The 14,241-nt window shown below is 40.3% G+C and overlaps 1 protein-coding gene across 4 annotated transcripts; it reads right to left on the bottom strand.

Moving 5' to 3' along the window:
- Nucleotides 1-974: 974 nt before the first annotated feature.
- RIOK3 (RIO kinase 3) lies at nt 975-12,762 on the bottom strand. Of its 4 annotated transcripts, none has more exons than XM_052787616.1 (13): nt 12,614-12,762; nt 11,580-11,701; nt 10,611-10,756; nt 10,378-10,482; nt 9,724-9,833; nt 8,865-9,008; nt 7,840-7,967; nt 6,480-6,668; nt 5,842-6,001; nt 4,744-4,824; nt 4,566-4,655; nt 4,087-4,194; nt 975-2,580 (listed from the first exon to the last, which is right to left on the bottom strand). In XM_052787616.1, the coding sequence occupies exons 1-13, from the start codon at nt 12,674-12,676 to the stop codon at nt 2,479-2,481; spliced, it is 1,548 nt and encodes a 515-aa protein (XP_052643576.1). In that variant the 5' UTR covers nt 12,677-12,762; the 3' UTR covers nt 975-2,478. The 4 variants fall into 4 exon arrangements, with proteins under 4 accessions (XP_052643576.1, XP_052643578.1, XP_052643577.1 ...); XM_052787618.1 differs by lacking the exon at nt 12,614-12,762 and adding an exon at nt 12,076-12,242; XM_052787617.1 differs by having other exon boundaries at nt 1,230-2,580; nt 6,480-6,665.
- Nucleotides 12,763-14,241: the final 1,479 nt, after the last annotated feature.

The following is a 14,241-nucleotide window of genomic DNA, read 5'->3' as shown; positions in this document are numbered from 1 at the left end:
TTCTACTGACGTTTAATCTTCTACGACTTCCCTATGGGACAGCAAGCGCTTTCTGTAATTGCAGTAGGAGTATTAAGATAGTAGAAAACCAGGGCCCGTGAGGGGGAAATCAGCAGACAAGGATATAAACACACAAATTGAAACTACTGTGATAGTTTTAGAATTGGCCATTAGAATAGTCATAATGTCAGAAAAGTTAATGGCTTAATTAACAATGAAAAATCTAGATGTACTTCTAAGATTCTATTTGCTTAATAATAATCCCAGAACCTTTTATTTCAAAGTTGTCTGAGAAAATGCTCACTTCAGCAAGTTTTTCCTTATTTTCAACTACTTGATGAAGTGCCTAGACGTCTTAAAATCTCAAAGCAAATTCCTTAGCCAATTTTACTGCTAGAAGATGTTTAGGCAATATTGGGCCCAGTAGCTTTAAATCACAGACTTGAGGACCATTGCTTCTTTATTTGTTTTTTTGTGTTTGTTTTTTTTTTAAATCTGTGCTAGACATATTTTAGAAAGAAATTAAAAATGACAGTAACAACTGAGGCTTCCATTCAAGCACAATGATAGAGGCAGGTGCCTCTGTTTCAGTGACAGCTCCAAAACCACCCTCCCCTCCCTTTCCCTTATGTCTGCTCTCTCCTCCCCCTCACTTGATGCAAACATCCTTAACAATCAACACCTTTCCTAGACAAGCACACTGTAAGGCACTAGCAACTGCTTTGAGATAATTTTTTCTCTAAGAAATGTTAGAGTATTGAACCTTGTAATAAGCCTAGAATAGGACTACGCTTTGCTTTTTAAAAGCCTTCTCTGAATGCTTTGAGGAAGATTTGGTTACATTTGGCAACAGAATCTTTCAGTCTTCCTGAAGGGGTTAGGTAAGTGTAGCACCTTCCTCTCAGTACCTAGTCTGTTCTTTCCCTGATATTATTTTTATGGGCAGCAGTTTCACTGAGCAATTAGGAACGGACTTGCCTCCAAAAGACTTTATTTCAAAAGTAAGGGGTAAATGCAAGACAATTGTCTAACTTAAAAAAGGGAAGAGGATGCAAGTACTGCAATGAAACTGGCAAAAATGTCAAGGTTGTTTACTGTTTATGTAGTATCCACCAAAATAGTAATTTTTCTATTGTTATAATGAACTAGGGTAGTCCTACCCTAACACTGCTCTAGTGCAGCACTGAAGATCAATGAAGACCTGTATGATGCAAAGAACCATGCAAGAATACCACCAGAAGATCTTAAGTTTTTACTTCACCACCAGTTTTCCAACAACAAAAAAAAATTTAAAAATTACTTTCACAGCACGCTATGAGAATGTCACATGTAGCAACACTGTATTCTGCTTGATAAAGAGCAGCATCAGAAACAGCAATCAGAGTTAAAGATAAGTTGATCAGAATGTCTTAATTCCAAACCATCCCACTACATCAGTTCATCTTTAAAGGTGTTGTTTTGGAGAGAAACATTGCTAGATTTTTAGAACTTGCTAAATAAAGACTGACATTAAGAATAAAAGCATGAGAAAAAGACAAAATTTGAGTATTCTTTTTGCACTTGTAAGCAAAAAGTTTCATTTAAAAATATTGATGATCACTATTTAGTTTTCATAGTCTATGATTATCTTCAGAGCGAGTAAGAATGTTCAATGCTCTACCCAGAATTTCAATTTAGAGAAGGATTGTTAATTTTTTTTTTTTGCTTGCATCGAGTTCTTGGAACCACTTGTATATTAAGAGTGAAGCTAACTGAACTTACTCTTTGCTATGCAACTTGGATGCAGCCCTCAGGATTTCCTGGCACATCACCAAAGAAGTCCTCTGCTGGTTGGATTCAAATCTGTTTCTCATGTAATACCCAACTGTATTTACAGACATAGATAGAGCCACATTCCATGTACTTCAAATGAAAAGGTCCAGACTTTTGCATATATAAAGACACTGGTTTGTTAAATTAACATTTTCGTATGATTGCAGCGCATAGTTTGACTTTTCGTTTTGCCCTTGGTGGAGAAGGATAAAAGGTTCACTGACATTGGGTCCATATGCAATTTTTAATTAGTTTTTCAAGTAGCAATAGGAAAAAAAGAGGGACTCTCCTAGTATGTTTTCCCACTAAATACTTCAAATTATTTTTAAAAATTGGTTTTTAAAACTAAAATATATACGCTCTGAATCATGCAACACAGGACCACCTCAGCTACATTAGTCTGATGTAACTGGGCAATTGGTGAAGTTGTCAGACCATCCGAAGAGGTAGTGACAGTCCATTGTCACAGTGCCAGCCTGATGTGTGGGCTACGTCAAAAAAAAACCAAACCACTGAGGCATCACTATATGCTCACTGTGTTTTCCATTTTGGTATTCCCAGTCAACCACTCTCTCTTGATGTTGGTAGTTGACATTTACCACTGCACCAACATAGTTAGAAGCAGTAAATTTGTGTTTCTCTTCTTTAGCAGCTATACACTCAGTGCTATTCATCATATATAGGTGGGTCTCCATCATTTGAAAACATTGACAGTTTCTTTCCATGATTCTGCACGTGATCTTCATTCATCTTCTCCAGAGCTTCAATCTAGAGAGCCAAAAATAAATCCATGCTGAAATCATAAAAACACACCTGCACCAGAATGTCTCTAAACAGTGTTAAAAGGTAGCTTCAGATGACCGATCAGATATATCCCATACTGCTATGTCAATGATTCAGTCACTTGTATGGAGCAACATACTTTGGAAGTACAGCTTGAAACATCTGTTCTCAACAAGTTAGTAAAACGAACAGCACTCCTTTATATTTTCATGCTATGTAACTGAAATGCACGAGTTGCAGGGAGGACTGGATGATTCGTAAGACTTCAGCTGTATTCCCTGAAGTACAGAAGTGTCCCTTTCTCCAACTCTGAACACCTCTACTGTAACTCAGCCAATCCATCAGCATTGGAGAAATTCCAATCCTAAGATTACAAATCCACTGCAACCATTTTTAACGGTGGAAGTTGAAGACAGTTATACTTTGATGTTTTGTGCAATCAAAGTAACACAGTACAGTAGCTTATTGTGATCATCAGATTGTTACATTTGGATTACTTCCTCCTGTACTCCAGGGGAGATAATTTTAGTTACTAATGACTAAAGTCAAAGTCTGAAGTTTAAGGATGGGCTGCTCAAATTCACCTCTATGTAAACAGTAATGTAAGTCCTTCCAATAACACTTGTAAGCACAAAAGGTGACATAAAACAACCACCCCACCCCCCAGCACCACCCCCCCCAACCCCAATTCTCACAACAGTCAGTGAGGGAATTGGTTTTTGCTCGATTAACCAATACATAAGGATCGTGTAACAGTGACATTGTGTTCCGTTTATCTCTTCCTCACTTCGAGGACCTACCCCAGGAGTTAACTAGTTGCAAGCTCCCACCTACTATATGCTGGACTAGCATAAACCTAAACTATCATTACAAATCAAGTAGCGTAGAACTGCCATGTTGCCCTTACTTTAATTATTTTTATAAGTGTCTGATATTGGAATGCACGCCTTGAGGAGTTACAGCCAAAATTTGAAAATTAAAAGCCAAAGGTGACCAAAGATTCCTGGTCCATATTTACATTAGCATGATTTTAGGCTTGAAAATTGAAAATGCTAGCCTAAACTTTAAATTCAAGTAAGTTAAAATCTATAACATGAAAAATAAGCAGGAGAACAATTATTATTTTTAACCCAGCTTTCCTTTCTCTGCACAACCTTTAAGGTATATAAGGAAAGACAACAAAGCTAGCTTTTAAACTAAAACAGATCACTACATTTTCCATGACAACAAAAGAAGCAACTGTATGCAACATGAAACTTTTTATACTCAGAGCAGGGGGATCAGGAAAGGGGGTGGAGAGGTCTGTCAATCTGAGTTTCTGACAGTCTGTATTAGGTTGAAATAATCAAGTTTTGAAAGAGAGATGCAGAATGATTGCTGAAATTATACTCGCACACACTAATCATACAAACTAAACGTGGAAAGGTAAGGTATCACAATAGCTACTGTAACTAACCAGATTAAAATGTTAAGACACAGAGAAAGCTATACCTCTGCTTGGAAGTCTACTTCATTGTCAGCTGTAATATTTAAACCTGAGACAGCATTGAAGAGTTCACGCTCATTAAGTGCTTCTGCCACACCTCCTTTCTGGAAGAACTATTCAATATAAAAAGCACACATTAAACACTTTACTACACAAAACAAAATACTCCTTTTCCTTCCCCAAGTTACAATTACAATATTTAGTCAAAATCACATTTTTGCTTTTGTTGACCTACAGATAAAAATAACTAAAAGAAGTTTTAAGTTCTAGCGGTACTGTTTTATTCTTCCACACTTTTTTCCCTTTTGGAGAACAGCATCAGTACCGACAATATGCAAGAGCAATCATATGTATACATATATATATGTGGTGGTGATCATTTTTTATGGAGTTGTATTGGTTGATTTTTAGTTAGCTCTGAATATTGATTTTATCTTGAAAAACATTCAGCATAACAGAAGACTGTCAGACAAAGAGGTCCTACCTGTGAAACATTTCTACAGTCTCTGAACAAAAACTCAAGTCCATGAGGATGGGTTGGCTCCACAGACTGACTGACATCAATAAGCCAGACCTGTAGCCACAGAGAGATAGCAATTCACTTTGTATTAACATTTCACATTAGATGAAACCTTTCCTTCCCACATTAAGAATAAGCTCACCTTCCCGTCATGCCAAAGCATATTGTATTCACTCAGATCTGCATGGACTAGGTTGCACTCCTTATACAACTGTTGCATCATCTGCAAGGAACCAAATTAATGAATGAAGTATGCTACACTCCAAATAAATACAGTTTGCATGACTATAACAAAAACAAGCCTTTCCACAATTGCCCACCCAATTTACATCTTCCCGCCCCCCCCGCCAAAGTCTTCAACAAAGTTCCATACAGGGAATCGCAGTTTTGGTAAACTGCCAGCAAACTAAGCTTTTATCACTGAGCTTAGCTTTGGCAAGTCAGGAGAATCACTCTGGTAAACTCACGTCAGCTCTACCAACCAGTCCAAGTACATGAGAGAGATAAACAAGTTCTCTAAATATACCTGTCATTCTCACCCCTGTCACACAGGAGAGAAGTCTCAGTTTTAGATACTGAATCCTAACTAGTATGCATATTCACTTAAAACATGGTTGTGTTGCTCTGCTGGTCTCAAGATTTGAGGCACAGACCATTCATATTATCAAGCTGCTGGGTTGGTTGGGTTTGTTTTTTTTTTTAATGTCTACAGGAAGCTAGTAGCGAGTGGACAGTTAGCAGGTACATGTTTGAACCAATTACAGCAGATAATAGGAAAGTAAAGTATCCACCATGAAATATTCTAATTCATTCTCTGATTTCTAGATTTGTTACAAAGGGGGGTGAGGAGGGGTTATCCACTGGAAAGTGCTTAAGCACTGTAAATTAAGTACTCGGTAAGCCCAGAAAGACCTCAGAGAGCTTACTAAACCACATACTGCTTCTATAAAAGGAGAACTACCTGCTCACAATTCCTCTGCTGCTAAGTATCTGTTTGTCATCAAGTTCCAGCATGTTTTCCACTCAGATTAAGATTCAATTTATTATTTTTTTTTTAGTGCATAATTTCTTATTTATTCTAAGTCACATATTAAACAGCAGCAAAATAAGCCTTTGGACTCCATATCTTGAAAGTGATGCAAGCATCCTGAAAAGTAAATAAATGCTGATTTGTCCTTTAAGTTATTCCCCTAAAAGAAAACACAACCCAAAATTGGAGGAGAAATCAGCACTGGCTTACATTAAGAATCTGATAGTAGGCCTTTTTCATATCTTCACTACTAAGTGTTACATCCTTTAGTTTAGGAGCTGGGACTTGATCCTGGCCAATGAAAGACATAACCAAGACGTGTTTCTTAAGGATAACCACTTGAGGACAAGGAATTCCTGCATTCTGCATTCTGTGGATCAGAAAACAGATACCAATTAAGAAAAACAAAACAAAACCCCCCAAACCCTACAGTTCGAGTTCCTGCTTGCTCATTTCCAATCTTAGAGAGCTGTGTGTGAGAAACTTGATCCACAGTCAAAAAGTCTTTGAAATAGACCAAATTGAATAAATGTATATATTTCACACAGGAAAATTCAGATCTTAAAGTCATAAGTAGGTCTAGCAATGCTCACTGAAAACTAATTACTTTTACAGCTAGAGCCTCTTAACTTCATGGGCTTGTAAATTCTGCCGCCAAATCCCTGAAGATGCTGACAATTCATTAAACTGTAAGAAACCAGAGGCTTATTCAATCTGTGCCAGGCTGTATACTATTTAGCCTAAAAATCACATCTAAACTTCTACCCAGACATAGTGTATCTCCCTTAAACAGAAAATAGGAAACCTACAGGCATTTGGCAACTACACTTTTTTTTTTTTTCCTTTACCTTGTTAAGTTATGCATTTCTTTCTCAGCCCACATACGAATAATCTTTCGTGGATTCAATTTACTGAAGCGGTCTTTAAATCTGTAGTCATCCTTAATGTATTTGTCACGGTTCTTGAATTCATTAAGAGTTGTTTTAAACACTTTGATGGCACATTCTGGAGGTATAACTTTATCTTCATTTGCACTTCTCATGGAAAAAGTCAAATATTTAACAAAGTTAACTATTCACATCTTTACAAGCAAATGCATGGGTTTGGTTTTTTATTTTTTTTAAACATTGCAAGATTAGCGATTTTTAATATAAGAGAGGAAAAAGATCTGATTTTCTATCAAATTTGGAAGCCAATTCAAGTTAAGTTAAGAGTTCTATGATTAAGCTTATATATGAATGTTTATGTTTCGGCATTTTGATTATATGTTGCTTACCAAATAGGTTCCATCTCCCAATTTGTTAATATTTTACTTAAATATCATAGCTAATAACAGCCCTGTTAACAGATGTACTTCAAGAAATTACAAGTGAAAAAAGTCTTGCATTAGAACAATAATGATAGTATCACAATGTTTTGTTAAGCACCACAAAGATATTGCCCGTTGAATACTAAGCAAAAGAATACTACTGAACATCATTCAAGCAAAGTTCAATTAAAAAAAAAAACAACCCCCCAAATCCCCACACACCCCAAAAAAACCCCGCATCTCTTCTCCCCACCCTCAACCTACCTCTCTCTTGACATCTCTAAACAGGTTACCTGTATTTGGGGTTTATTAGCTCTTTCTTAACTCACTTCAAACTAGTGGTGTTTCAATGTACTACAGTCGCTACTAACGTACTACAATCCTTCCAGCATGGTAGCCTTCAAAACTGGACTCTTGCACAACTTGCAAAGTGAACAGCATCCCAACACCATTCTCAAGGTAACCCAAAAGTAACAAACACCACCTCTCCTGCATTGTACAGATGGAGCTGATAATACAGTGATCTATCTGTATGGAAAGACAATCTTTAGGTAGCCTAAGATCATCATGACAGCTCTGTAGTCTGGGGCGGGTCAGCAGAAAGCATTCCCCAAAATCTCAAGACTTCTTTTTTATAAAAGGAGTACATATTTTTCCACAAAAAGCTACAGTGGATTTGTCCCCATTCATTAAATGGTCTCCAAGGAGGAAAGTGAGGATGTTTTTACTTTACGGTTGGTACCATTTAGTTTTCAGATTTTACTATTACCTGCATATACGTGAATACAAACTTTAAGTCTTGGGAATGAAAGCTGCAGATTTAAATATTTTTGTGGTTTCTGCTTTTTCAACCATCTCTGGTACTTGAAGCTACTGTCAGTAACAAACAATATACTTACTTTCCTCCATATGCATGAAAAACAACAGATTCTTTTCCTGTGCTGATGCAGCCTGTGATGGTCTCCAGCATCCCAGCATTGACCATCTTATACAGAAGTAAACGTGTTTTAGGATCCACTGCTTTCTCCTACAGGCAAGAAATGAATACGCAATTCATTAAAATAATTCTTTGCTTTACAGTGAGTTTAGAGTATTTATATACTGCAAGCGTTCAACTAGGTGGAAAGAATAATGTATGAAGATCATTCTCTCAACTGATAGAGAGAAAAAACCAAACCAATCCAAAACAAACAGATGAAGCAAAGCCAAACTGCTCCAGCACTGTCATCTTTAGCCCCTAAGATTTAATACTCTCAGATACCTTATAGCTGTATAGCACATATAGTATTTTACCAATTCTACACAAAGTACAGACTGTGGCTCAAGTGCACTTTCCATAGTGTTTTCAAGAAATCTTTACAAATCGTGAATCAAAATATCCCGAATTTTATATTCCTTTTATATCAGTAACAATAAAATAAAGCAGAACACCCAAATTTGAAGAAGTCCACAGCAGGAATTACCAGAGGCCCTGCTCTCAACCCACCCATAAAGCATATCAACTGACTTCCTAAATTATTAAGTCAGAGTTTACTTGATCACCTCATCTTCCTGAAACTTGCTATGAAGACATATTTCAAGCCACATGGTTCAACTGCAGAGGATTAGTCCTCTGGATGGTTTCCATAAATAATTTCTAGGCAGTTTTTTCATTGTAGCTGATTAAGAGACAAGTTTAGAAAGACAAAGGAAAAATATGGAAGCTGCTTGGTCTTATTTTGATATGGCTGTCACATTAATGCAGCTCAAATAAAGACAGCCTTTTTCTAGTAGGAGCTGGATGATACCATCTCCTTCAGCAATGTTAACATAATATCACTTAACTCTTTTACTAAAAATGGAATGTTTCAAGGAAATTACCAAAACAGTGTTCAGCTGTTACACAAGCTAAAAAGTATATAGAGATACTTTATTAAAAACATACAGCAGTGGAGTGCTCCTTCTTTTCATGGAGCCTTGCACTTCGACGTTCCTCAGAGTACGCGTGTTGCTTTAAGGCGTTGAAGACTTGATTTGATAACTTTAAGTCCATCCCAATTCCATCCCCAACTTGGAATTCAGGTGCAAACTACAAGTAGAAATAATAGAAATTTAAGTATTGTTACTAGCAGACACCAAAAGTTGGCACAAGCAGAAATTTCTCATTCTGATTGCCGAAAACCTAGGGTAGATTAGGACCTATGTGAAACCCACTTTGTGTAATGTTGTCACTATGTTAAAAAACATATTGCTCTAAACTCAGAACTCGAAGTTCTGCCCAAATTGATATGAGATTACCTAACATCCTGTAAAAATAGCACTTGCAATGTTTCCTTATTTGCAGAAGTTGCACCAGTTACATTAAAGAAAATGGAACTTACGTACTATGGATAAACAGACTGAAAAGCTCCAAGTCAAACAATTTACTGAAAATGAGTTACTTGGCTCATCAGGGAAAATTAATTAAAAAAAAAATAGGTTACACAATAGCTATGCTTTTCAAAAATAGCCTTGGTGTTTTATTTGCCTGTGTAATAAACCTGCTGATAGCTTTGTTTTGCCAAAACAGTTCTGTGCAAATTCTTGAATCGTGGTCATTAACAAACTATTACTAAACAAAAAACCCATACAACTTGAACTGCCAATTTGAGTAACTACTCCAAACACTGCATTGCTTTCATCCAATAAAAGAAAAAAAATCAGCACCGTATACAGTAGCACAGATGGACAAACATTAGTTCTTTGGCTGAATTACAGCATTCCAGTTTCACACACAAAGTAAGTTTCCCTAAGTTTTCACTTACATTTTCCATGCGAGCAGTGTTCTTTCTTCCACATACCACTTCATCGTGTTTAGTAGTAATGTCTTTTCCTTTTCCTACGAAGCCCTTTCTTGGTGTAGTAGTAGGTTTATCTGCCAGCAGTGAGAAAAATAAATCAAACTTTACACGTAAGCAAACATAACCAATGCTCATAAAGGTTCCACAATACCCATGAAAGTAACATAATTTTATTTATTAAACAGACTAAAATACTTCAATCGTATGATCTTAATGCAGTCTTCTCTCACCCTAAACAAGACAGCTTCTTTTGCTATGTTATGACTTACTTCTATGTGTTTTCTGGGATGTCAGATACACTTTTGGTGTGTTAATGACAGCAATATTCAATATCATGTGCAGATGGCCCTAGGCAAACGTAGATGACAGATATGCATATCCCACAATGCTTTCCACATACAATAGTTATTTTGCCCGATTCAGCCACCAAAGCCAATACACTGGCAGACAGAAGCCTGAAGTTACCCGCCCAACTTCCTGCATAACACCTCCCAGTTAGGTGACCTCCTTTTACAGACAACTAGTATGTCTCTCTACATTCAAAAAACCTAATTTAACTATATCATATTCTTAGGTCTATTAACCGAAGAAATTGTACTGTTTAAAACTGCCACATACCTGCTCTATAAGGATCATGACGGGTATCCTGCCAATCAACCTCATCCTCTGAGCTGTCACTGTCATAGGGATGCACCTTCCGATAATTTTCAAAGGATATGGAGACTTAAGAAACAAAACAAATAAGCGTGTCTGTGATTATCAGGGATTTGCCACTTCCTCACAGCTCTGTCAACTTAAGCAGAGTGCCAAGAATATCTCCAAAGCAAAAATATTTCTTCTGATGAGGGTACCTTTGCTATCTCCATTAATCTTCTTCTCTTCACGCCGAAGCTGTGCATCATATTCCCTGTCAAATTCCATCTGCAGCATCTGAGCTAGCATCAGGTCACTAGAAGTGTCAATATTTTCTCCTGTAATAAATGGTCCTTCAGCAACACTATGTAAAATGAAAACAGAAATTTAAAAAATTAAACACAGTAATCTAAACAGAAACACCGCTTTATACCATTTCATCACTCTATACAAAAGACTTCATGCAGAGCTGCATAGAAACTAATGGATCCCAACTGTCTGCCCCCCCTCCAAGCCAAGACTAAATATTAACAGAGCATGACTTAATTTCTCTTTGCCACTCCTTTACAATACAAATATTACTTAACCTTTACTTGTTTACCATTCCGTAAGAAGCATTAGGCTATATTTTTAAGATGCCCTTCATGAAAGAGCAAGAAGGTATACAGGGGTATGTGTATATATATTTATGTATTTTAAAAAACCAAACAGCGTTGCTTTGCTCTGCTTCACAGAAATGAACACAGGCAATATTTGTATGAGTTTAGAACTAGTAAGCTCTTGGCCTATGTTTAGAGCTTCCAAGTATTAGGAGGATATGGGCGATACACCTGACAGTTCTCAAAATAACACTGTACACTGTTAACAAGAGTCTCTAGAAGGGAAGAAAAAAAAATATTTCTGACAATGTTTCTCAAAGCATAGCTTCCAGACTAGCTTAAAGCACCCAAAACAATGCGAAGAAAATATCAAGAAAGAAGGAAGGGTGACAGAGAAGAGCATCTAAGAAAAGAGTTTCAACTGGGGAAGCTGTCTTCACTGAAAGAGACCCAAAGAAGCAGAGTTTGGAGATAATAGGCAAAGCATTTACTGTATCACTACGCATTAAGCACATTGTCAGAAAACGCACAAGAAAGAGAAGACGGCTTCACAACTATGGAGATCACTAATCCAGGATTTAAACTTACGCAACCACTTCAGGAAAAGCAGCATTTTCTTCTTCTAGCTGCAGCTCTTTTGCCAGCTGTTCACTCATTACATCAGCAAGGGAACACGATATTGATGTTGTGTTAGGGGCTCCCCACGGACACTGTAAATAAACACTTTATTCAAGTCGGCAAGAAATGCAGTGGCAACACAATAATCAGGACAATTAGCTATCACTGGCTTTAAAATAAGCTCACGTAATCTTATAAGAGCCTGTGTTCTACAGATACTTAGGGAACTATGATGAACTAAAGTACAGAAAATAACTCAAAGAGTAGTTTCATAAACTCACTAGGGAGAACTACGATTGAAAGGATTGATGGTCACTTACTAACGGGGGGGGGGGAAGAGTCAGTTTGTCAGTGTCAGTACCCTCTGAAGATGGGGCAAAGCCTTCTCAGAAAGTTTTCGTACGAGTGTATACACAGGCTACGTAAAAATTCTCTTGGAATAACTCAACAGTAACGGCTTACGCACAGCTTCCTCCCCCATTTCTGGAGCCCTGAAAGGACAGCCGTCATAAACATCCCCTCAAAAACGCAGAAGCCCGCACACAACTTTGCCCCGGGAGGCGGTGGTCAGGTGATGACGAATCCAACCAAGCTGTGACTCACTGCCTACCGCCTCGATAACCAAACTCGCCGAGATCCAGCCCCCGGCTCACCGACAGGGCTTGGAGAGAAGCGACTCGTTTATCAGGCTCTAACAGCAGCTCTCTCCACCGCGGAGATAATTGCCGGGAGCAGCGAACCACGCCATGCCCTGCCCAGCGCGGCTCCTCACTCACTCAGGCCGCGGAGCCAAGCGCTCAGTTTGGCGAGTAACCGTGACCCTTCTTTTGCTGACACCGCTGCGGCGGGCGGAAGAAGGGCCGCCGCGTATCGGCGCCGCCGGTGCCCCGACAGGCCTCTGTCCTCCTCCACCTCGCAGGAGCCAGGCCAGCGGCGGCCGCACCTCTACGGGCCGTTAAGGGCCGCCGGGCCGGGCCCGCGCCCCCCGCCCAGCCCGCCCTCACCTTGCTCTGCCAGGCGGGGCCCGGCCGGGCGTCGGGGGCGGCGGCGACTCCTACCGGGTCCATCTGCGCATGCAACGGCGGGCAGGCGGCGAGGGCTCGCGGCAGGGCAGCGACGCTCCCTATGCGACGCCTTCCGGGTTCCCCCCCCGCCCCGTTCTCTCTTGCCGTCGCCTGCCGTCAAGCTCCCCATTGGCGGGCGGCTCGGGGCCTCACCCGCCTTTCCGGTGATGTCAGCGGGGCGGGCGCGGGGTCCCCGGCAGGCCGCCGACCCCTGGGGGCCACCTGCCAGCTGAGGCGGCGGGCGGGCCGGCCGCCCCGCGGAGCTAATGGGGAGCGGGGGGCGCGAGGGCGATGGCAGCCCGCCCGCGGAGCGGAGCTGGCAGCGAAACAGATAGGATGAAATCAGATCGGTGACGTTTGCGTCTGCCTAAGGAAGTAACCAAGGGAAGGGGAAGGAAGGACCCGTAAGCGAGCAAATTCATTTGATCCTGATCCCGTGACTCACCGTAAATACAAAATCAAGTACTTCGTGTGTCACCTGACACCTGCTACACCTCAATCTTATATGTCTTATATCTTTATATATCTTGTATCTTTATCTGGGAAACCGCGTTGCCATTAAAATGCCCTGTTCCCAGGGCAGGGGCAACTGGCTGGCGTTCTGCTACAACGCAGTCGCTGCCTGACCGCTGCTCGAGCTCGTTTCCCAGCAGGAAGGAAGCGATGCCCAGAAGCCTCCTCAGGCCTGGCTCACCACCAGCTGTCAGAGGTCTCTGCAAACGGAGACTATGGTGCCGTCACAGCCGCTGTCGATACCCAGAAAGCCAGCCTAGCGAAGCTGGCTGGCTCCAAGAGCGGGAGGAGCAGTAAGGGCTCGTACAGCCCCTGCGGCATTCCCCGGCCTGCTCAGAGTAAGTTGCCTGTTACACATCTTTTGCTAGATGCCCACACTGCCAGGGCAGGCCCAGCAAAAGCCACTCTTGTCAACTCTTAGGCATGCAAGAATCAGCTTTGTCGGCCAAAGGTCATCTAATTTGTCCTTAACAACCTACAATGACGTAAGATGTTAGAATGTCCCAAGACAACCTGTTCCAGCGTTCATGACTGCAGAAAGTCCCCAACTAAAGGAAGGGCAGAGGGTTTGGAAGAGGGTAGGGACCCAGGTCGTAACGCACAATCTGCAGGCACGACACAGGCGTGTGCCACGGAGGCATTAGGATGGCTGTGTCTGGTGATGCGGTACCACTGTGGTTCTTATCCTCTCTGCCCTTAGCCCTGGCGGAAAGACATTATTTCTTCCTCTTTGCAGCCGCCTTTTGGGGTGTGAAGGCTGCTGCCATGCCCCCTTCAATCTTATTTGGCTACATTTATCAGCTTTATAAATGAACAGAATGTCAAAGCAATGTCCTGCTGCCCCAAGAAAATCATTACTCTAGCACAGCTGTACAAGCACTGATTAAGAAAATGGGTTTTGGTAGTTCTTGATTCAAAAAGACATTAACAATGACTTAATATTCCTATGTCTTTTTATTCTGTTTTTAATTTTCAGAAACAAGTTTTCTATATTAGTCTCTTAAATATTACCTGATTAGGCCTTGATCCCACGACCTCTTAGATGAATGGATCAA

The sequence above is a fragment of the Harpia harpyja genome, chromosome 5 (genome assembly GCF_026419915.1).
Source record: "Harpia harpyja isolate bHarHar1 chromosome 5, bHarHar1 primary haplotype, whole genome shotgun sequence".
In the NCBI taxonomy this organism is placed as follows: domain Eukaryota; kingdom Metazoa; phylum Chordata; class Aves; order Accipitriformes; family Accipitridae; genus Harpia; species Harpia harpyja.
This window is presented reverse-complemented; position numbering and strand designations above follow the sequence as displayed.